General features: G+C 39.2%; 1 protein-coding gene across 2 annotated transcripts in view; it reads right to left on the reverse strand.

Annotated features, from left to right (window-relative positions):
* Positions 1–25,740, reverse strand: part of TAFA4 (TAFA chemokine like family member 4) — a 55,480-nt gene that overhangs the window by 12,868 nt on the left and 16,872 nt on the right. For both annotated transcript variants that reach the window (XM_009678670.2, XM_068907001.1), the window contains exon 4: positions 3,881–4,036. In XM_009678670.2, the coding sequence (XP_009676965.1) occupies positions 3,881–4,036 (156 nt within the window). The remainder of the gene's footprint in view (positions 1–3,880; positions 4,037–25,740) is intronic.

A 25,740-nucleotide genomic window follows, 5' to 3' on the forward strand; every position in this document is an offset into this window, starting at 1 on the left:
TTTCTTTGCAACTTAACTGGACATCTGTCATCTGCAACACCAAAGTACTTAGTTCCTCATCACAGTCACAAGAAAAAATGTCAGTTGCGTGTGTAGGTGTATGTGGGAGCGTAATTATGAAAATATTCATTATGATTTAGCTTAAATAAGAGGCCTTACTGAAACTCTGGTACCTCTCAATATTGGTATACTTGTTCACCAGCTCTCTGAGCCATGTTTAGCTTTAACATATAGTGCTGCTCAAATAAACTGCTGTTTTAATGTGATCTTGTGTAAAATTCTATAGCATCTGTCAAGCTATTTCAAAATGTAAATAACCAGTTGTCCTATGAATCTATCCTAAAAACCATCACAATAGGCTTTTAAACCTATTTCATGGCCTATTTATACAAAAGGCCACAATGCCTAACACTGACCAACAAGGAGCCCCATTTGGGGAACCAAGCTCTACTCGCATTCAAATTAACAAACAAGCTACCACTGAAACCCAGTGGGAGCTGGGTCAGGAAATCTATATGCCACAAGACTGAGAAAACTAAGAAAAAAAAAATCAGAAATCTATAAAATACCAAAACCAGGACCAAACATAACTTTCAAATGAGGAAGGCTTTTTTCTTCAGTTACAATTTTCAGGGGGGGGGGGGGGGGGGGACCAGAAAGATCATAGTCAAAAAGCTGCTCAAATAGCAAGTTCCAGTTCGTAACAGAATGGCAAGCACAGTTCGTCTAGACTTTGCTCAAGTCCCAGATCTTTGGTCCCTCCAACATTCTGGGAGAACCTATTTCTCATAGCAGACTTAGTTTCTCATGGAGTATCTAGAATCTAGGACCAGTGATGTGCTTGCCTGACCTAAAGGAAAGCTAAAACCAGCTCACTGCTTCCTGGGTTGTTAAAGGTAAAACAGAAATCAGACCTTCATTTAAAAATAGCAAGCAGAAGCAGTCTTCTGTAAAATCATCATGCAGATCTCGACAAAATTAATTGCAATTATGTAATTATATAGCTATCCACTTGTTGGTCAAGAAGGGAAAACATAATCACATTCCGATAGCTTTTTAAAAGCCACCACCGTGCATAAAACACAAAATACTATCCCATTTCTCTGCTCCGGTGCCCTCTTTATTGCTATTCCTGTTTGAAACATGCAAACCCTGAAAAGTTCACAGGCAACGAAGAGAGACTGACTTGCTGTTTGCATCACTCCCACAGAGTTATTTCCCTTGCGAGCATGTGTAGAAGGGGATAAAATCCAAATAGAACATGCATACACAACCATATCTGCTATAAAACTATTAAGCACTAGGCTATTTTTAGCCAAGGATTTCAATTACAAATGACCTCTCCATTGCAGCCTCGCGATTCCCCCTCCCCCAGCAAGTAGTACAGCAAGCCTGTTTGGGTAGTGATACTCTCCCTTGTGCGAGAAAGCACCATTTAAAGCAACAGACAAAAGAATCTCTGTGCATATGACCAAGAATTGAGTAATCTGCCAGAACGGGGTGGGTGGTAATTACTGGCTGCGTACTTAGCGAGTGTGAACTACTACTTTGTTTTCTGCTTTTGTCTTAACACAGTTTTAAGGCACGGAAACAATTTGAGGTAGGAATTACAGGTGCTACCACGTGCAGGTCATACACGATCAACAGCAGAGATGATGTGCTGCCCTAACGTAAATGATCAGTAATACTAGATAAGGCCTGAAGTGCAAATAAAATACTTTAGAAGACCACTCTAAGCTAACTGCTCTATATAACCTTTTATTTTGGTTAGAATAATAATTCTGTGCTTTTGGCAAGTCCTTCCCTTTAAATTTCAGTTACAAATGGGCAAAATATGGGCAAATTAAACAGCCCTGAATTCAGTAAAAAGCTATTGAAAAATAAAAACAAAATGTCTACATCAGACTGAAATAAGCAATTCAAGACATTTTTAACAAACTCTTTCTCGTTTCTCCAGTGGAGAAGCCTACTGAAAGACACGCATAGAGTGGGAGAAAACACATCTAATCCTGAGGCTGAGGAAAGACAGAAACACCACCGATAGTCCCAGATGCTTGCAAAAATATGTATGTTAAAAAATAAAGTATGCAAAAATAAAGTATGTTAAAGCATCATCCTTAGGGGGGAAAAGGGGATCAAAGGCTTCTGCTTTAGAGATCAAAATCTTGCATTCATAATATTTTATTATGTTTAATTTCAACCACACTTGAAGGAAAAACAGCTATTAAATTCTTTCAGTAACTATGTGTATTGACAAAATGAATTAGGCTTGTATTGTATCATGCATTTATATCATTCCATCACGGAACAGCAGTGTCACCTTTGCAATGCTTAAGCAAGTTTAAAATAACACCTGACTTTTATTATTCTTCATATGTAAAAGTATTGCTGTTGCTTGACATGTCCCCTAAAAATACAGAAGGTACTCCTGATTTGACAAGAAAATTACTTAACAAATTGCACAGTTAAAGCTGATCGTGTTCCTGAACTACAAGGCATGAAAAGTTTAAACCTCTAGAAAAAAAATTGTCTGAAATAAAATGCTCTCAAACAGAAAACACGTTAAAAAAATCAGACACATTCCACGTATTTAGAGGTTATGTCTAGAACAAAGTATCTCAGAAAGTTCAACTAAAAATTGGATTTTGAAACTTTTGTTTTATATTTAACTTGTGAAGGTCATAACTTTGTGTGAAAACCGATGACAACAGAAATATCTTATTTATGAATTAACAAAATGGAGGAGCTAGAAACTTCTGTGCCAACATTAATTAGCAGTGAGCTACTCCATTTTTCTGGTTTGCTTCAATTTAAATGTAAATTTTACAGAATTTTCCATTTTAATAACTTTTGAATGCTTACTTCCAAATAAGTGAAAGAAGACTCTACTAGACTTTTTCTAAGATGAAAAAAATCTCAGTCTCGTATTAACTCTACTTATAACATAGCAGCAGCTCCAGGGAATAGATTCTGCTGGTGGGAAAAGTAAGAAGGGAGATCCACAGTTTTTGAACTGCTGATAAGCCAGAGAGGAAAAGGGTAGAGGTGAGGTGCAGGGTGAACTTCAAAGAGAGATGTTTTATGAAGCCTCAGAATGTCTGGTCAACATTAGAATCAAGGTAAGATTTTAGCTTCAGTGTATACACTCAATTCAACTTCACATGAGTAATACTATTAGAAGTATAACAATGGCAACTTAGAGATCTATGAGGATTTCAACATCTACTCAAGAAGGTGATGGACTAGGGCAACTGTATCATGTTCTTCCTTCATCAGATGGGTGTCCTAGCTCAGACGCTCTGTCCCATCAACGGTATGCTACCTATGCCCTGCTCCCCGAACTACAGCGCGTTTGGGGCTACAAGACTCACACAACTGAACAGATACGGGGCAGCGTTAACATACTGAAGTCCAGTGTAAGAGGCCACTAGGCACATAAAATGGTGAAACATCCATCTAGAGAACAAGTCGCAAAATGATATGTCTCAGCATTATTTGCATACCCAATGTTAGGGCTGCATTTAGTCACTACCTGGTGACTTTTTGGCCAAGCTACTAAGTCAAGAGGCAACAGGAAGAGTTAATATCATTAGCTTGAATTTCTTGGCTTATGCTGTTTACAGGATAGTTTTAAAGGAAAATTCTTGTGTGGAAAAAGTAAGAAGTTTCATTGACATAGACATGAAATGGACAAGTACATATATTAAGAGGATTAATTACACCCAGATTTATGCACATATTAATTATCATCAATGCACAGAGATGTTTCCAAAATTAACAAAAGGAAGGATTAGGGTTTTGAGGCAGTGGAAAGTCAAACAATCAAGGAGACTAAACTTCTCAATCTTAATGAACCGTGACTAAGCAGAAGACTACTTACCTTCCACGCAAGAGGGCTGAGCCCTTGTTGTACCAGCCACCTGCCCTGGGAAGCAGGAGCACTTGACTGTTTGTGACCGTTCTTCAATTCGGTTCTTATTGCAGCAACGATGTACTGCCACAACTTCACACGTCCCTTGCTTGACTTGGTGCTGGCCTAATAATTGCAGAGATAAGGGTTGGAGAGCAAAACAAAACCAGTGCATAAATAAAAGGCCAGTTTGCATAGTCCTACAACACACCAAGTCTCTTGAACACCCACTGAAGTCCCAGGAAGATGAAGGGGCAAAGCACCTCGTAGGACCTGGCTTATTCCATGAATTTTTTCTGATTCTTACTAACAAAAGATTAATTCATCATAACAAGCCAATTTTTCCACCTATCTTCCCCAGGCTTTATAAAGCCATAGGGAGAAAAGGAGACTGAACCAGGCAACTGGAAGAATTAGGCAAAAAGACATGCAGAGACAGAGCACGCATATCCTTCCTTTGGCTTCCTGTCTTGCATCAGGTTTTGTATTCAAGTTCTTTCCCTTCATAAATAGACATAATGGACAGGATAACATTTAATGCAAGGGAGAGTTAGCTAAGGTAATAGGGAAACTTTCTAACATAACAACATGTAAGCACTTCTTGCTATGTCCATCATTTCAGGTTCCTAAGAACAAGGTGGGCTGAAAAACTATCACAGTCAGGTGTTGTCAAAAAAAGAACAAACTATCTGAATTTTTTGAGATCCTTCCCAGCTCATTTTGAAGAAACCTGTGATAAATGTTCAGTCATACTGCCTTCCTCTCAAGAGTCTTTCCTCACACTTCAGTGCCCCCTATTTCTCTGCGTTTATTCTTCTCTTCATCTCTTTTCCCCACTCCTGTCTTCATATCTTGACTACACCATTCCCTGCACTTGACCAGCTTCCTCCACCGACAGATTCACCCTCTCCCCTGCCTAAAATCTTTCCTCAGAACCCCCACTTCACAAAACCTCTCTCCTCTTCTCATAAATCATTTCCACATCCTCACTTTGCTGAACTGCCTTGAAGTACTTCATCTGGCATTTGTCTTGTCTTATTTACAGTAGGCCTTGGATGGCTCTCATCTGTGTTTGTAAAGTGCCTTGTAAATTAATAGCACTACAGAAATGGCTGGGGTTTTTCCCCCTTTTTTTCCTTTTTTTTTTTTTTTTTTTTTTTAAATAAGTGAGCTAGATAGAGAGGCAACACTGAGAATAATAAAGTATTCACCCTCAAAGCCATACAGGCCCCTTATATGAGAAGGGACTAAGGTGCAGATAGTGTAGATGGGTATGTAATATCAAAGGAAGAGGAGAATAAAGAAAGGAAAGCGAAAGGGAGAGCACTGTTCAGAAAAAGATACAGCAAAACAAGTAACACAAGCTTGGAGGATTGTCCTGCTTGTCCTACTCACTCTGTGTTTGCCCTGTTACCTGTTACTGACTGACACCAGGCAGGATTCTGAGACAGAGAACAGCTTGGTCTGATACAAAGTGGCCAGACTTGCATGCTTACAGAAGCCATTGAGATTACTATACTTTTGGAGCAGGAATTTTTATGAGTTTATTAAATGGGAATTCTCAACCTTCAGTAGAATGAGCAATGCAATTTAGGCTTCTAAGAAAGTTTTCCAAAAAAATGCGTGTATTAAAAAAATCTTATATATTTTAAAGGTTGGCTTGGCAACACTCCTTTGCTGTGCGTGTTTTGGTTTCAGAAGTATTTCAAATACAGCTAGCGAGATGCCTCACTTTTGTTGCCAAATCTGTATTCACAACAACTTCAATGGACAGAAAACTATGTATATACAATCTTGGAAAGCAAATTTAGTCCTCTGTGAGTGCAGTCAAAATGTAAAGAAATTATATATACAGAGGCATGTCTTTTTTCTGAGGAAAAAAGCTACACTGTACTTTTAAACAAAATATGCTACAGCAGGAAAAAGTATAAGGGGATTCTTCCTAAGAGTAACAGTTGCTTTCTGGAGAAAGAGATGAAAGCTGCTTTTAGATTAAAGTCTATACACAATCTTCTAAGCTCAAAGTTTCAGCAAAGCATTTCTCTGCTACCATTCCATTATCCATTGACTTTTTTTTTTTGTTTTACAATCATTTCACATTCATTTCACGGTCCTGACTTAGATTCTCTCATTTCTCAAGAATACACAATATTTATATATATACGCTTTCTCAAGAATTGTCTCTGAAAGTAAAATTCAGTCCAGTTTCACTTGTTACAAACTCCCATTTCACTTTTTGGCAGTAAAGAACTGTTCAGAGATAGTCAAGAACTGGCAAAAAGGTCCTATCGGCTGCTCTCTGGATACATAGGTACAAATACATATATATATATATAAAATATATATATATGTTCTCATATATATATAGCAGTGTTGTGATTGTGATTACTAAAGCTAACAGCTATAATAAAGCAAAGATACAATGATCTCACGAGTTAAGAAATTGATTTTGATGCTCACACAACGTGCAGGTACCCAACAAAAGAGTTTCCTCACGGTCCGCAACATTACATTGTTCCAGTGAATGTTTTTGTATTTCACAGATTATGGACGTCAGTAGTATGGCATAGGCAGAATCCCAATCAGCATTGTAACTGTATAACCAAAGAACCAGTGCTGAACCATTTAACTTGTTTTAAGCAAGAAGTGACAACCTGAAGCAACAACTCTCAAATAAGCAACCAATTTGAGAGGAACCCTAGGTGCACAGAAAATCTCGATGTGTATTTGCAAGGAAGGTGAGTGACCTCAAACGCTCATAATGAGAGACCCAAATAGTTTAAAAAAGTGAAAAGCATAACCTTTCATATGTGCAGGTGGAGGAACATGCTGACACAGCTGGAGTGAATCATGTAATACAGTGAATTCTTTGGCAAGTGTCAGAGGTCACAACCATATGGAGATTAAAGTCCCCTGGAATAAGTAGTGTAGGTGACCTTAGATCAGACGTAAGCACTGAGACTTCTCCAAGGAATAAAGCATTAACTCTGAGTGGTCAATAAATCAAAATAGCTGAAATAGAAGTAGGTGCTACAAATGCAGGGGGAAGCAAAAGTTGCTGCAAATGAAAGAGGTACGTGAAGAGTGGAAGTAGAAAAAGAAATTAAAAGATGAGCCTCTCTACCTGCTGGGGTGCTGATGCGATTAACTGAAATTAATCAATAAGGACTGCCTTTCAGCCAGGCATTAATATTCACCCTGGTTCAAGTACATATCACTTGTACAAATGAAATCTGAAAGCATGAGACTTCATAAAGTATCTTGGAGTAAAGTGGTGCTAATCCTTTCCTGTGGGAAGCGTTCTACTGTATGGCTCATCTCGGTGAGGCAGAGAAAAATACAAGGAAAAGATTCTGCTTTCTATCACATCTTGTAGCAAATGAGCAACGTTCTGCTCTGTAATATAGGAGTATTTCCCACATGTCCCATTAACATTCACTCTCCTTATTACAATGCAGACAACTCTCTTCCTCTCATTTGTTCCTTCCGTCACAAATCTATCATGAGAGAAAGGGAAAAAGAATGAAACTAGTTCCCTAGAGAGGTTTCCACTTGCCTAGAGGAAGCAGCTACATACACATCTCTTTAGGCCAGGCTTAAGGTTATTCAGCAGTTCGTAAGCAAAAAGGAAATTTGCCTCCCTAGTCGTGAGGGGTGACGACATCTCAAAAGAGACTCGTGCCATGGGAAGGTGAAAGTAGCATAGGTGAGACTGCAAAATGGGAAGGACTATCCCAACCACATCCATAACCAGCTCCTATTTTCCAGCAGGAGTCATCCTGATCAAGACATTTCTCATGCAGACCAAGCAGCCATCAGGGCCTGGGTCAGCTTGCTGCCCCCAGCAGCTTGCTACCATTTGCAGCTGCCCACATTACTATACCTAAAGTCAGCACTGTCCTTGTACTACTTATTAATTCATATTCATGGCACGCCAAAAGTGTCTTTGAAGTTATCACAAACTTTAAGAAAAAAAATCATTTTTTGTTTCACATATGCAACACAATGAATTTTGAGGATTAAGCCTTGGGCATACCTTCATCACCTGAACTATCCAATGTTCAGCTTGGGTTTAGGTGTGCAAAACAAATGCCTGTAATCTACTTAATTCCAGATGTATTTTCAACCCAGTTCAAGGTCATCCATCAGACATGAATGATATTTGTTCAGAGAATATGAAATGGCAGTTGTCAGCTAAGACATTAGCCTTTGTAAATTAAGTAAACGGCACTTTTCAGAAAAAAAGTAGATGTTTGGGAGAGAAGTATTTCTTTCATTTCAAATAGAAATTAAATCTTTATCCTCATGTATAAGGGGTAGAACTGAGGGAACCTGCAAAATTTCTTTCATAGAAATTGGTCAAACTTACAAGGTGTGGAGAGCTTGTACCTTTTTTTTTAGTTCCTAAAACACAAAGGTGTCTCTCACTCTTTCAATGAAAAGACTTTTATAGGACTGTGAAGTAATAGGACTCTGTCTGAATTCGGTGGTTAGAGGTAAGCAAACTAAAAATTATTCATTATTTAATCTTCATTTGAGAATCTGCTCAAGAACGATCCAGCAATAACTGTTGCTATTAAATGGTGTAGTTTATGAAAGTTTTTCTGTTACCATTTCCTGTTCGATAATCTTATTTTAAAAGACTAGCTTTGGCAATGAATCTCGCTTCCCATTAATTGGGCTGTTTATTACAATCATGTAGCGATATTTGTTGCTACTAGAAGAACTGGCTCTTGCAAAAACCAGGACCAGTAGATAAGACTGAATTTGAATGATACTTTTGATTGCTGAAGTGAAATGAAATTTTAATGTGATAGGCAAATCAGGCAATGGAATTCGGAGGACTGTTACGAGCAATTAGACTGGTTAAGGCACTGGGAATCGGGCCATCAGCTCCTCAGCTGGTCTTCAATCCCTAGAAAAGTCTCTATGCTTTCATCATCACTGATTAATTATTTTCAGACTGTGCCTCATTTTATATCAGGTTTTATATAGCTGTAATGGTTATCTTGGGTTTATTCCGATGAAATCGACACAGAAAGCGTCGCAGCCGTTCAAGTATAAGATCCAACTGCCAGTTAAGCAATAACAGGTCATAAAACTAAATTGCACAAATGCATTTTTAATTCTGAGTGGCATGAGGACATTTAAACGATTTCAGTATGTGCAGCCGCTTTCCAACCTGGCTGAACAGCTAAGTGAACTTAAGCTATTTTAACCATTATATCCGTAAGTGCAAAAGATAAGTCAGTGCTGCAAGATTTTTTTTTTTTCCCAATCGCTACTATTGAAAGATTTTTTTTAAGGAAAAAAATAACCCTGCAGAGTACCCACTATTTTATGCCACACTATAACAGTGAAAAAGAGAGAACCATAGCAGAACCTGGTAATAATTTCCCATAGGCCCACATTATAACTCATGACCCAGACTTATACTGCTAACAGTAAAATAATAATTAAAAAGAAGGTCAGGACTCAGAAGTTGTGAAGGTCTGCAGATTTACTATTTCATACTGATGACTCTTTTTCAAAGCTTCTCCATTAATACCTTTTCCTTTTCAAGGTTCTGCAGATCTCTTGAGCCTCTCAACTTTCACTGCTTAATCTTCTTTGCCTTAGAATAAAGGTGCAAATCTTTAAAATTTCAACATTTCAGTTGCAGGCTGGAGCACAAGGAATTCCCAGAGGGGAAAGCCTGATGGCGCAGTTAGGAGAGCAGAATCTGGAGATCTGTGTTCAACACCTAAGTGCATGCACAAATGGGTGCTGCTATAACATATATTCTATGCTGCTCTTTCACCTCATTTCCTCTATGTGAATTATATTATTAACCTTCTGTAGCAAAAGAGCTTTTTGCAGCTAGCGAAAACACTGCCCACTCTACCCAAATTTGGCTTTCTTCATTTGGCACGTGGCAATAATGAAGATACTTCATCCAGACTAACAATGTGAGTTGTTATGAAAAGGTGTCATATGAACCAGTCAAAAATATAACATTTACTGACACTTCCCAGAAACGGAAAACTTACAGGATACAACAATATTCTTTCCCTGTTCCACAGATCCTGTTGCAACCACCCAAGAACCCAATGTTTCTCCTTATTAAAATGGACAATGCTTTACAGTGATTAGGTAGAATCTCCATTTTAATTAAGTCACTCAGCTTAAACTAAAAAGTGAAAACATAACTTTAAAATGGTACAGCAGCTACACCATCCTGTAACCTGTAGAACAGGAACGCACAAGACTGGGAGTCCTGGAGTTTAATCCTTGAATCCTATTCAAGCCTCGCTGTCATCATTGAAAGGACCAAGAAAGCTGTTAACTCTTCCAGACCATTGCATTTAGGATACTGACATGGAAATTTGCTCTCAGATAGCTAAGCACGTTTATTTGGTGAAGCAGTAGATAGAGTAAGAGTACTTCCCTAAATTTGTATGCTGCAAACTAGTCATTGGCTCACTCGCACGACACTTGCTAAAGGATATTTGGATTGGAGGTTCAAAGGAGGTAGAATGGAAGCAGAAGAGGTCTCATAATGCCGAGAGCATTTCAGTGTCCAGTTCTTAGGTTGGTAATGAAATCTATCTGAAATTAGTGCAATCGAGAGGTTTAAATAGCAGGAGAACACTTGGATATCTTTCTGGAATTTGGCTCCAAAAAACAGGAGAGCCTGATAAGAGAGAGGGATTGTTCTTTTTAGCAGGAACACCTGTCACAACTGGGCAGGAATAACGAAGTGAAAACTGTACTTTCAAAGTATCCCAGCTAGCTTGTCAGATTTGACAAACTTTTATTCTTACCAGAAAACAACAGGCCTCCTCACCAGGTGAATTTTCCCTCAGCCCTAATGAGACTATCAGCAAACACCGAGATGAATTAGAATAGTCATTAAGGAGGCAGAGCATAAAAAATGAGCCACGGGAAAGGTCAGAGCAGCGAGGGTGAATGAAGAGGAGCACGTGCTGTCACAGCCACTGCAGATGCGAGAGAAACAACCAGGGGAGAGAAGCAGATGTTCCTGTTAAAGTTGTGTAAATTTGACGGCTGCTTTCAAGGATAATGGAGCAGCCATAGGTGGCAGGAGAGGGCGCGCCATTAACTTACACAGTGCTGTTTAGACTCCCCCAAGTGCCATTGACTTTAACAGCAATGCTCTGCCATCTCCGCTGTTTCAATAAGATTAAAGGTGACCCGGAGCAGTGGTCATTAGTTCCACTATCTTTCCACAAAGATGGTCCTCTAATTAAAACGATTGGGTTTTTCCTCTTGCAGTGTGCACATTAAAAAGGGGAAACTCTTCAAATATTTCTTTCGATTATATTCTCAAAAAAAGAGAAAAAGGCTAAAATCAACAATTACACTGCTTCTCTTTCTTATTTTTTAAATCCATGTTGATTTTAACTTTTTAAAAACAGTTTCTGCTTATGTGGCTGACTTTCTTGATCTTAAAATATTCATTGCCCAGTTTGCAAGATAAGTTGTCAGAATTATAACTGACTTTACAAATCCATGGACATCTTCATGTTACATAAAATGTCCTTCTGGTACTTCCTTTAACTCAATGTACAAGTGAACATCTGAGGAATGGTCATGGTTCACACAGTCCTTCATTTTCTCTGCTGCAAGGACAGGGTGGGAAGGCCCAACAAGCACTGCTCTGTTATACAGGAGTATTTCCCACATATTTGCAGACTGGGTATGGAAAAAGACCACTTCTCTGCTCACGCCTGTTCAACTCACGTTACCTTCAGTGCTTCCCAGGACACTGTGTATGGAGGGAGTGCCTCCCTCACACTGCTCTTCACCTAGGCTCCCCTTTAAAAATAAACAACTCTGCTACCTCCCTCTGCTGACATCCCTCAGTTGCCAAGCCAGAGGACTCATCATTGCTGCCTGTCAGATAGTTCTAAACAGCAATAAAATTGGCCAGAATTACATTAATCTTACCCAGGCAGCCAATTCAAGAAAACAGCAAAAGCTTTGTCTCCTATCCAGATGAGAGGGAAAGGGACAGAAAGAAAGAAAAACATAGCCCCAGCAATTTTCCTTAGAAGGATATCTACATACTAACAATCCTAGGCTCTCCAACTAATTTCACACTAACTACCTGTCTGAAAGCACTTTCAGTCACTACCAAGCAGATCCGGATTAGAAACAATGACCTTGAGGTGAAAGCCTCTTTATCTCATTACTAATCCGTTGAGGCTTCCTACTCTCTTGTGATTGCATCTTGTAATTATTTACAAGTGCCTCTTTTGAGCATAAGAAATTGTAAGACTTTCTTTATAGTGATTATACACCTTTGGAGTACATCAAATTCTATAGTCAATGCTGAGCATTTGAGATTAATCAATATAATTACCATATTTGTTACTACTCTACCACTTCCATGAGGAGAACTCTCAATTGACAATAAACTGACAGCCTTGGCTAGTCCAGCATAATTGTGCCTTGGCAAACAGAAAGTTTAAGGAACATAATTGAGATACCTATAGTGTCAAGCTGTAACTTTTTCTAATAAAAGAATCTGAATTTTGTAATATAAAAATACCTACACGCCTGCATTAATAGCAATCTGAGTTTTGCTTTAAAAATATTATAAAATTTTGTTCTTAGGTAACAGGCATGACAATACTCAGCATAAAAATGCTGACAAGAACGGCTTGCCAAACTTTTTTATTTGTCACTTTATATGTGTTTTATTGCCTGCAAGCTTCCTGTTTAAATACTTCTAACCAAATCATTTACTTTCTAGTCATGTATTACATATGAAGTAAGAGGAAATTTTAACTGAGGTCTTCAAGAACTTGCTTCTAAGAATGTAAATATAGCAAGACAGAAATTAAAGCAAAATTTCCTTTTATTTTTGGAAAAAAGTTGAGGTAGAAGCAAAAAAGGAGGGCAATTTAAGAGACTCTGGAATAGCATAAAACAGTCATTAGGCTTAAAACAATAAAATACAAGGAGAGATACATTCTCCTGTGAATCACTAGCTGTGATAAGGAAGGATAAATCCAAGATGAATATTCTTCATTCTGAGACTGGTGGCAGATCATCAAATTGCCTGAGGTTATCATAATAGGCAAGCTTAGAAAGCGCTTAGCTAGAAAGACATCAGCCTTCAACAACATAACACAAAAATAGTTCACTTCTAAACAGAAAAGTGGGTTTTCCACTATCAGCAGAGTTTCAAGCATCTTGTACTCTTAGCAGCTGAAAAAAATAATTATCTGTCTTTAATCACAGGAGCCCAAAAGCTTAACAACAAGCTTCATTTCAATGAGCCAACAGTCAACACGTTCAGAATTTAATCTGGTGATGTACACAGTATTCCTAACTCCCACTTGTACAAAGTGATAGTTTACAAGGCTCAGCACCACAGAGACTCAGGCCTTCAGACACGGCCTTTAAAAACCTCTGACACTTCACTTGAGATATACTTTCACAGAAGGAAATTTGCTATACATGTCCACTAAAAAAGCAGGGAAGCACCAGAACCTACATCCAGTCCTAGCACTTAGAGTTCCTAGTCACGAGACGGCCAAATCAGAACCATTTCAGTGTCACCTTTTTCTCAGGGACTGTTTAACACATTCTGGGAACAAGGCCTTAACAACAGAGCCATCACTATAATGTAGGCAAAGCTGATTCGTTCAGGTACCATGACAGCTCCATAGATAACATCCACAGAGTCCCAGGACTATGATTTCTTCATTGGTTGGGTATTGGACACAGGGGCAAAAATGTGAGAGTTCTCAGAAGGACTTCTCTGCTGCCTCTGCACAGAGCCCACGTTGGCCATAGGGCAATGTGTTTTGATGGCCCAGGCTGGCAGACAGTTGCTGGCAGAAAAGCTTAGAAAAGCAAGCTTTCAAGTATGGCTTCCAAACTGATTGCAACAATTAGGCACCTGAAGATCTGAATCACTGTATTCAGTATAGATTTCACTCCCTTGCTGGGCTTTGGGTGCAAATACCTCAAATATCAATAGTAAAAGTCTCAGGCCAGCAACAGTCTCTTGCTAACAACAAAGCTTACCCTTTTTTACTCCTCTTGACATCTATTCAGATTGTGAGCTGGGGTGGATTGGTTTCCAAGGTGCCCTGGCTTCACGTTCATTTTTTAACATAGGAGAGGCATTCAGAACACTGAATGGCCACCTATAGGTATCCTTTAAAATAAAACGTACAACAGAGTGTGTCAAAGAGGAACTCAACTACCCTCCTACTGAGAACTATTCCATTTTTCAGTTTCTACTCATTAAATTTGGCTAACTATTAGACAAGAAATCAGACATGTTATTTGGCAGCAAACTTGACAGCTACTTTCAATGGACTAGAAAAAATAGCATTGTTTATCTCTCCTGTAGGAATGTATTTTGCACTCTGATATTAAAAGGTGCCGAGTCTCTGAAAAATCATAACTTGCTTTTCCTTTTTTTATTTAAAATCATTGACATTTCTTATCAGGAACTTTGGTAATACAGAGTTATATATAGTTAAAAAAAATACTACTGAAATTGAGTAAAAAAGAATGGATCTGTATTTCTTTAAATGCTGTCAGTTTCAAACAGAGAGATTTTTTTCAAATGAACTTTTTGTGTGTCCATCAAATTAGATGTACCTACTAGAAATTCTACCTAGAAATTGTACTTAGTAGAATTTCTAGCAGAGAAGACAAAAACACTGTTAATTTAGACCAAACAAAGCATGAGAATACTACAGTGAAAAAACGGACATACGTACGAAATACCTTGTCAAAATTGGGGTTATCTTCCTTAAAGGAATTTCTCACATATCCTTGCCAATATTAGCAGCCATGGTGTTATGACTGATCACGATTCACTGCTCAAAGAACAGGTAAGCTTCAGGTGACAGATGGATGGCAATTACTTAAATGAATGGAGCCTCTATTAGAGATTCAACATTTTGCCAGTCCAACACATTATCCTTTGTCAACTTTTAAGTAATTTAAAGCATTTGGGTAGAGGTGGATTATTAGATCATGTTTCAAGGCACACAGGCCATTTATGCAGGCTTACCATTTAAAGTACAAAACACCTTTGTTTGCAGGACCCTGTAAATGGCTTGGCCAAACACCTTCACGCTACAAAGATGATGCTTTTACTGAAGCTAACAAGACACTCTTTCTCTCAGGTTCAACTTGAGAACTGAGTTAGAAGTTCTGAGTTGAAATCTTTGAAGAAGATCCTGTCACAGGCAGTAACCAGTTTACATTACAGACAGAGAGAAGACTTGTACCTTAGCTTCTTTTGGTAACCAATAATTCATTTGGTGTAAAAGTAAATACAACATGGATTCTGTCTTATCTCAGCCCTTCACCAGTACTGAGCCAAGGCAGGCAATTAGGCAAAATGACACTGGAGTCGGTGAAACAGCTTGTTTTTTGTTTACTATTCAGCATGATCTAGTAGAGTCTCAACAGAAACAAAATCCCTTCCAGGAGGTCTTTGCTTTGCTCATAACTCATTACCCTAGAGACATCACTGCTGCTGTTTTCCCCCAGTAAGCTGCCTTTACTCAGCTATATGGCAAGTCTCATAAAACCCTGTCGAGTGTAAAGCAAAATCTTCTCTCCCCTGGCAAGACGACCTTCAACTTGAAGGCTTGAATCTACAGCAAGTCAGTCTATGGCAAAATGACTAGTCATAATAGTAGTGCAGGATAATGCCTTCTATTTTCAAAATGTAGTAATTTGAAGTTTTGATGCATAATATTAGTCAGTCCCTTGTCACTAATAATTACTATTCCACAGTAACTACACAAAAATTCTTGTCAATTAATTTCTTTTTGACAGCTTTGGAAACAAAAGGAGAGAGATATTGATGCCTCCAAACACCACAGTCAGTAGCTGACATGCATCTTCTTTCTATCTGAAGGAACTGCTATCAAATCAATTGCTTAGAAAGGTATTGGAGGTGGTTCTATAGAATATTTCAGGGATGAAGAACAGATACCTGAAAGCGTTCTGCAACGATTAATTCTTGGGGTACTATTAAGATCTGGGTAAACAAAGTGAACAATACTCCTCCAGTGGCAAGAACTGATGACTTGAGAAAACTACTATTTATAGATGGCCAGTATTTTAAGGCCTAAAAGAATTTTGAGAATAGCGATTACCACTAAAAAAATAAAGCAAATCTTGACTGTTTCAGCAGTATGCAGTAAATATTTAATAAGAGATCCTGGAGCTCAGAAAGGTTTAAGTCTGTGTTAGGATATTGAACTAATAAGCTCCTCCAGTAAGCTTCTAAATACTTATAGTTAAAAACTACCTAGTTTAGTTTAATTATTTAACACTGAGACTGAAAGAGGTTAATGTGACCCAGTGGACTTGTTTATTTTGAAAACTATTGCCTCTCCTTACTCAAAAATCTGCATGCTGAGCTGCATCATAGCACAGTGTTACAAGGGAGCAATAAGGAATAAAGTTTTACAGCTGCTTGCTAACGTCCAAATGATAGCATTTCTACCAGGGCAGTGACTGCATGAAGGCGCAGGTAATAGAATCTAAGTCAAGCCCATTGACTTTGTTGACATCACTGGAAACACTTAACACATGTGAGTCAGGCACTGTGCTACAGAACATCCTGGATCAGAGAGGATTTTGCTACTTTCCAAAATTTAGTTTTATAGGGATAAAAATCCCCACTGTTTACCTTTGAGCTCACAAATCATAACCTTCTTTCTTCAAAAGGATGGTGTGCTAGCTTGATCTTCAGCCTCCTCCTCCAGCTAAGTGCAGAAAGCAGCCTTCCCTAAGCAACCCAAGATAACGCAAAAGAAAAACTCACTTCATAAAACCTAAAGGAAAGCTATACACAACAACAAAAACTACTTCTGTAATCTTCCACATCCAATGCAAAAGAGAGAAAAGAGGGAAAGGTAACCATTTATGGCCCCACAAGGGGGGGGAGGGGGGAAGGTCCAGCTTTAAGCAACACCATTTGAGGCTCAGTATATTCACTTGGACATGTCTTCCTTAACAGGACCAACAATTAGTCCTACATAAAGAAAAAAAGGGTTTGAGTTTCTTTTCTAACTGGGTAGCTGTTTTCTTAAAATAAACCTTATTCAAAGATATTCTTTTTCATTTGTCCTCAGGATTACCAGCACAAGATGAGGCTTATGTTCCTTCTCATATATGGACAACAGAAGTAAGAAGTCTCATTAATGACATGATGTACCAAGGAAAAAGGTGGCTTAGCTCTGCACCATCTCTGACCATTTTGGAGAAATGTTCAGAATCAGTCTTCAACAACATGTTTTTTGTGTAAATACAAAAGAAAAAGCCACTGAGAGCAGAAGTTCTGTAACTCTTAGAGGATCAGTTGACAAAAAGAATGCTTTGAAGTTCACTGCATTAATGTCATTAGAAGCGTCCAGAAGGTAACAAACAATGGAAGTTTTGCATATACATTTCATAGAAACAAAGAGCAAACCAACCAACAGATCCATGCAGTACCGAAGCTTTGCGTTGCTTTATCAGTGATTTACTGAGCTAAAACAGTAGAATCCTGCCTAAAGACCCTACTGTTATTTCAGCTTCTCAAGGAAGCTCAGGAGATCATCACTTGAGCCTTTCCCATTCAGGCTCTCTCAGTACCACCATCACCTTCCTCAAAGCGTTAACAAAGATGACTCGTTACTGTGCTTTGTTTTTAACTCAACACTTTCCAGGAGTGAAGGGTGTGTCCTTTTTAAGCGCTTTGAGATTAAGGTGCCTAAATTCCACAAATATTGGATTTCCAGCATTTCAGTAAGATGTTTTTTCTGTTTTGGGGCTTTGCCTTCTAGAAATTCAAAACCTCATGAAAATGACTGATCTCACAGTAAAAACCATTATTTTCAGACACAGCTGAGGTACACCGAATCCAAAATATCCAAATAAAATAAAATCATCTTCAATTGCCTAAAACCTCAGTGATGTGGAAGTCAGCGGGGCAGAAACAAAGAGAAAAGCTCATCCATACAAAAAGAATGTTTAAAAATAATTAGCAATTCAAACGTTTTATCTGAGAATGAACCCGGGGGTACTGCAGTCTTTCTTTCCTCCAGTTCCAAATAAAAATAGCATATTTAAGTCTTAATTTTGTTGGCTATTTTTCCTTTTCCGCAGGATTTTTGTTACTGCTTTACTTTAAAGCTCTCCCAAGACTCACTTACGTGCCCGGAGAGCTTTTAAAGGAAAAGAGCTTACTTGCCTGGCATCTTTTTCCAGCCTCTCTTAGCTCCAATTACAAGGTAAAGATTAAAAAGACAAATGAGTTTTATCATTGCAGCCTTGGCCTTTTGGAAGTAAAAAAACAAAAACAAAAGTCAGTGGAGCTTCCAACCTTAGGTAAAATGTTGAAGTCAGCAGCCTGTACTGAGAGGCGATGGGGAAGAAAAGATGAAATCCAATTTACGGAAAATTTCACTACAAAGCTCACATGCCTTGTGGCAGTCGTGCTTAAGTACAAAGTTGTGCAGCATGCAGGTGACATAATTAGGTCACTAGGGGCAAGACTGCTTAGAACTATTACATAAAAAAAAATCTGTAAGATGCCTCAAATTAGACTCCTTCCAGGTTTCAAGGGCAGATATTTTATTTTTGCTGCCATGGTTCAAAACAGTGACTCTGCAAGCCACTCAGAGCAAGTCCTTGCTGGCAATGCATTGCACTGCAGTTATCTGATCTGGCTAACTAAATAGTGGCTTTCCATCATCATTCCGTTCTCAAATTGAAATTATTTATGGGACACTGTTAAATACATTTTATAACTTTGGCAATGAACATGAAACAAGATTAAAGAGATGCAATAGGCAAGCTGCCATTGGTGTTTCTCTGTCCTTTCAGAATGAGGAGTGACATTAGTCATAATAAAAGTGGCTAATAACAGTCAGATGTAGCAGGTAGGATTTTCAGAACTGTTTAATGAGTGAGACAGGAGCATTGAAATCAATGGAATTTTCCTGCCCGGCATAAAAAGCCAAGTTGTTGCTAGTAGTCAAATAGATGACATCTAATAATGAAGACCTAACAGAACAGAAATCAAGTGATCTCATCAGTTGGACACTCACATGTGAAATGGCAGTGACTCACTGGGAGGGATGGATCCCAGGGTTGGGATCACAGTCCACATCGACACAACAGCTACAGCTCATGGCCATGAGGCAGCTGGCTGTGTATGCAACTGCTGGATTACACAAGCTAACGCAATGCCTATTCCTCCCTCTCCTATCACTGCAGGCCAGATGGAATTGCCTCAGAGGCAATCTTGCATCTGGCCCATCTTACTGTGGCAGTGCCATGAAAACCAGCATCCAAATTATCAGTGCCTTCTCCCATCAGAAGAAACCAATTTTTCTGACATTAAACAAACTAAATATCATTTCAGAGGGGATCATCTCTTTTTGAGGCGACTGTAAGAAATAATATCTTTCACTGATTGTGCTGTTCCACTGTGATCAAAGTTGCATCCAAGACAACCACATATGGCAACAGGTCTGCTCTGTCCCCATCCCACTTCACTGATAGCTTCCGTTCTCTTCCACCTCACAACACTCAAGCATCTTCTGTACTCCTTACCTACAATAAGGGCAAGAGTGCTGGCACTGGTTCCAGCACAGGTATATATTAACAGGCCAGCTGCCAGGACACACCAGAGAGGTAACCCTCACAATTGCACTGCAGCTTTTCTCTTAGTGGGGACAATAATTTACCTCATTGCTGGTTTTCCTCAAATTCCTAGAAAGCCTAATACTTTTAAGATCTTCATTTGGTTGGACTTGGGCCATCAGGCTCCAAAAATTATCAGGGAATCAATGACAGTCAGAGAGACTGCACATGTCTTGCTCCTTACGGAACTTTATTCCTTCAGGGTTAAAAGGTGTTTGAAATGCAAGGTGTACACACGCTTCCCATTTTGGAAAACACAAAGAAGTTAGCTGCCTCACTAAACACAGCAAGTCTCAGTTATCTCTTGTTCTCTGCAACAGTCCTGGTTCCATTTACTCTAAAGCTTTTCATAATTAATTCAGAGCATGCCAGACTGTTAGATTGACAAGCATCACAGTACACAAGAGCAAACTGCAATGGAATAAACTGACTAAAGACTAGGAAGAAACAATTTGCTCAGGACAAAACCTACTTGTACCTAATGCCCAAACCTGGAACAAGACACCAACAGCAGCCCTTTCATATAACTATTGCAACTACATATATCATCCCTTGATTTTATTTTATTATTTCCGAATGAAAGCACAGGAAAGAATCCCTGTACACATCTAGGCGGTGCCCTTAAAACCCCCAGTTCCCTTTAACCTCTCCTATTTCATATGGATTATTACATGCGTCTGCCAGCTAGAGATGCTCTATCCTTTCCACGGATCTTTCATCATCTGTCACCTGGGGCCTACACAGCACCATTCCCACAGGGTCAATCACAGACTAGATTAATAGTGTTAACCAGTTACCTTCTCTGAATGACACAATTAACCATAATTAAAAGATCTCTTTATTCCTAAAAAATCCTTCTTCAAAGAGATTTTTCCTTTGGGTTTTTAGGCTAACTGGAAGAGTACAACTGCTCTGACAGTCCCACTAACAAAACAGTCCCCATTTCCAATAGCGCAGCATCAGATAATATATTCTGCCAGTGCACATGGTTTGCGTTGATAAGTTTCAAACAGGTTTGTATCACTGTATCTGTGAGCAAGTTCAGAAAGAGGTGAACAAGTTGCCAAAATCTTGTTTTGTTCTGAGATTGAGGGCCAAAATAAGGTCAAGCCTGTACCAGCTACAAGCTTGAATTTTTCCCCACATAATCATTTGCCTTACTTTATTATCTCCATATGCTTGCCTAGCATCATTATCTGTGTCTGGGATTAAGTCTCCCCTACATATCCAGAAGAAACTACTGTGGAATCACAGTTAACTCTCCAGTCCCTGGGTGTCACTGCTACTACGTTTATAGGCCCTGCTGCCCTGGGGAAAGGATATGCATTTCAAACTCTTACTGCCTGCTTGTAACAGCACTATCTGTACTGTACCCACTTAATACCATATTCAGCCCCCTGCTAAAGATAAATACGTCCCCTTAAACCAGGAACCACCTCCACAGAAAGCAAAGGTGTATTCTCAGAAACACACATTGCTGTCATTTCAGCCACAGCATTAACAGAGTAATCAAAAATAACAGAAAACAAAATTATCAGATCACAAGATTTAGTTGCAAGAGAGCAGAAGTCAAAGAATAAGAAAGCTCTTGTTCTGCTCCAGTTCAGTCTTCACCCAAATACCCAAAAACATCACCGTCATTAGAGTTTTAATTTCTCTGGGACTCTCATATCGCAGAGAGAGCCTTAACTATACAAATCTCTCTTCTCTTATTGTACAGACTGCAGACAAATAGATGGAACACATTGTACCAACACTGAAGTGAACTGCTCACACTTCCATGCTAATGGATTGTTAGCCTCGGGGACTAGCTGGACTTCATTTAAATGCTGACACACTTACTTATATAAAGCACTGTAGGTCCACGCACAGAATAAATCATAACATTTAGTTAAGAAGTATGTTATATTATAAAGGCACAATGCAACACAAATTTTTGTTACAAATCTTAAGTAACACGGCTTACATTTTGTATAGCCTCAAAAACTCAAATACTGCTTCAAGGAACGTGAAGAATGTGGGATTGCTCAAGGTCAAATCTAATTACAAGCCTGCTAAGATGAAGATCATTTTTTTAAGCAGTGGGAAATTAAATTATTTGTCCGAGCTATCTGGCAGTAAATAGCTGCCTATTTTAATTGCTGTTGATATAGCCTAATAAAAAATGGAAAGAAAATGTTAATGCTCAGTGCCAGTTCCTTTTCCAGGTTCTTCCTGATATTCAGTGGGCTGGGCTGGACACTGCAACAGTCTGACCCACACCACGCACACAGGGACATCACCAATGCACTGGCTGACTCAGCCCCCTGGCTCTTTTAAAAGCAAGGACAGAAATCTGCATTCTTAGATACAGTGAGAAGGGGAAACTGAAGACCTAGTTGTGCCTCCCCTGGATACAGAGAGGTAAACAACAGAAGATTAAGCAGGGGGAAAGTCACATGGAAGCTGGAAGAATATGTTCTAGCTTGGACAGTCCCACTAGTTACTCAGATAAGAAAGGAATATATGGCTGTGTTCTGCTGCTGCCATCCAGTGGGAAGGTTGAATAGAAAGCGTAAAGATTGATGGCTAATGAGGGCTGAGTTTGGGTCACTGTCAGACTGATAATTATTCCGCATCTTGCTTGCAATATGCTCCAAACCAAAAGTTTTCAGAAAGTAAAACAAAATAGGTACTGAATGAGAAATTCTTGTAACAACGTACACCTACTGCACAAGGACAGAAGAGGCACTCCGCTGCTCTGGCTCGGTCTCGGTGCTGCCTGTAAAATCACTCTATGGACTTCCTCCATTTTGATCCTACAGCTGTTTAGTTATTACCAGATGCTGGAGCTAAGAGACGGATGGTTGGACAGAGCTTTATAACATACAGGATGTTGGCTTATGCTATCACGACTTTCAAGTCCTCAAATCTACAAATTTCACTGCAGTTAAAAATCAAAGTTCGGCTACTACCCTGCTTGCATACATCTGAAAAATCCTACTGGCTGCTGATTTGCAGCGATAAGGATCCAAATATCTTGTTAAATCTGGCCTTAAAAGCTCATTTCTGCATTTTTTTCAGTACTTGGAAGCTCAGAATATAGATGTATACAGCAAAATGAAAGAGCTGGTTTGATACTCTGCTATCTACTTAGCGTCCCCTCATAGATAACTGAAGGCCTCAGAATTGGTAAGTGATAGCTTTACATTTTCATTATCAACATCATTACTTGCAGATGATGAAACAGAGGAGTGATAACAATTTAAAGCCAACTCAACTTGTCAGGGTACAGTCTACAGAGCAATTTACGAAGAAGAAAAATTTCTGATGCTAACTGGACTTTACAGCAAGACATCAATAGGCAAGAACTCCTCCAGCAAATCAAGCAAAATGGGAGGCAGAGAGAAGTGGACTGCCTTGGACTAGGAGAAAGGGGAAAAAAAAGACAAACCTATCCTCATTGGTCCAGTTGCACAATCACCACTCTGCTTTTTGAGACTATGAGATGCTGCTGAGACTGGCTGTTGTTCCTCTGTATCTAAATTTTTCCCATCTTCATAATATTTCCTGTAGAACTACTACCAGCAATCTAAAATTATCAGCAAATGCAGAGCATCGAACTGCACTATATAGAGCTCTCCCAAACAACAGTAACGGTGCAGTGGGCAAAAAAGAATGGAATAAAACATCCCTTTTGGCATATGGGAGAAGGTGGGTGAACTGTGGCCCAAAGGAAAAACACCATTTACCAGCACTGGCATTCAACTATACCATTAGCAAAATGGAAGAATCTCTTTTGAATATGGAGGACTTATCCACATCAACGTAATTTGGTTATCTTGGAATTTCTACAGCAGGTGGAAAGACTGACTCTATTGCCCTCTTTGTGCAGTTAGCCTGTCCTAAAAAGCAGGGATACAAATAGCAGTCCTCAACTCTCCAGCAAGCCCTAGGTGCTCTAAATTCTCCCAGAGACACAGGCAAAACTTAGAGCTGCACTGTGATTACTTATTATACATTGCACCAGGCACCAAAGCCAACTTTTTGTGGGTAAACTCCAAGTAAAACTGCCCTTATTTTCTGCCATATGTCTAGTCCAGCTCTGTGCGAGCAAGACGCCAGGCCCAGGATCCCCTCAGTGCTGAATTCCAGCAACATCAATGTTGACAGTATGTTGTGTGCGATAACGTTGAGTTACGTTATCATCTCTCTCTACATCAAAACACAAAAAGTCCGCTTGTCTATTAAAGGAATGGATCTGTAGCATTAACGCCACGTAATTTACACACCCATACAAACGTTACAGACAAGATCAGCACAGTGTGGAATATGAAGAATAATCTCAGCCCTTGCACATTTCCATCAGGTTACTGCTTAACCATGTTTTAAACTAACACTTGTTTGGAAACAGGACAGCAGAATTAACTGAAGAGAAATATATTACTTAATCTCCGATTCCAGTCAAGAGGGTATGTAATCACTAGCATAGACCTATTTATTCCCCTCTCATTTCATCACCCAGTAATTTAAATGTGATTTGTGAATTTCAATTGGCTTATCAAGCACTCAACAACATCATGAGATCCTGTCTCCACTGAAAATGATTTCTGCTTTTCTTCTTCCTTGAAGACTGTCATGTCCTGTTCACTCTATCAATCAGCCCGACATTATCTTCCTTTCACAGAGTGGATAGCTTAAGTCATCAGATTTATGCAAAAAATAACAAGTAGCTCTCATTGCCCCAGAGAGCACTTTGCAATTGGATGTTGCTCTTTATACACTGATATTCTTATTGAAGCTCGGTGTTTATCTTTGTTTATTTTATACCCCTTCTTTTTTATTTTCATCAGTTCTTTGCTTAATGCTTTATTTACAGTATGCTATAACATTAATGACCTTTTTTTTTAAAAAAAAAAAAAGAAAGGTTTACTGCTTACTGACTTTCAATCAGATTCAGAAAAAAAGAGGAAAGGGAAAGATGTGGTACCTAAGAAATGCATTAACACAAAACGCAATAAAGATCTGAAATGTATACTCATATGGTAATACACAGGACTCTAAACACAGCAGAACACCCAGACAATTCCTGCAATCAGCTTCTTCCCTTCATGGTTCTTGCAGTATGCCATATTTCCAGTACAGACCAAAAGTATCTTTGCTTTACATTTAAGCCTGTCATCTCATTCTTTAACTAAGTAGTCACTCCAAATTTACAAGAGACAATGGGTGTCTCACCAAAAAGCGTTTCTTGTTTTGTGCAAATCAGAATGTTACACACCTTGGTTCTCCCTGAGGACTTGATTATAGCTTTAAAGTTTCTACCACTGTGGGTGGCCAAATAGTGGTGGGGAATGGTACTGAACTGGTCTCTGGAGGAGCTCAGAGGTCTACACATCCCTGAAGAGCAACGTTATTGACCAGTCTTTTCAACAGGGCAGCGTCAAAGAGTGCTGTTGGCACCTCCTAAGACTGGTGCTACCTGAGCCATCATGACTGCTACAGGATCCACGTCTAATATTCTGGCTACAGGATCCCTGATATTCTGGCTTCCTATGTGGTGAGTGGAGAGAAACAGTCATATCACCTGTCTCACACAGCACCTCTCACAGAGGATCTGAGCAGCATACCACAATGCTTCCTCTCCCTAACTCCTCCTCAGTCAGCTGGCATTGTTTGTGCTTTAGAGAGGAGCAATCATGACAATCCTGAAGCAGGGGGAGGTAGGGGGCGTCATACCCTTTTCTGCCAGAATCGGCACATATTGCCTCTCAAGACTAATTTGAAGACTGGGAGTGGGACTTGGTGTTACCCAGGCTTCACACCGACTTTTGGATGAGGCAAATGTCTCCCTGTTGGCACACAATGACTGAATTATTGCTTCATCGGCAGTCTGGAAAAGCAAAAGAACCCCACTACCTTCTCTGCCTCATACCCAGCAGCGAACCAGCCCTTGGTGAATATGCAAATATGAGAGCAGTGGCAATTAACAGTATCCATTGTCTCACTACAACCATCTGCTGAGGCTGCCCAAAAAGATGCATCTTTTCACTTTCTGTCCCCTAACTGAATTCATCATTTCACAACATGCAGTTTTTCCTCAGTCAGGAAACGACCTTGCTAATTCTATTTATTATTTAACAGATCTCAGTCTGAGAACCCCTGTG

The sequence above is a fragment of the Struthio camelus genome, chromosome 14, assembly GCF_040807025.1.
Source record: "Struthio camelus isolate bStrCam1 chromosome 14, bStrCam1.hap1, whole genome shotgun sequence".
Lineage (NCBI taxonomy): Eukaryota > Metazoa > Chordata > Aves > Struthioniformes > Struthionidae > Struthio > Struthio camelus.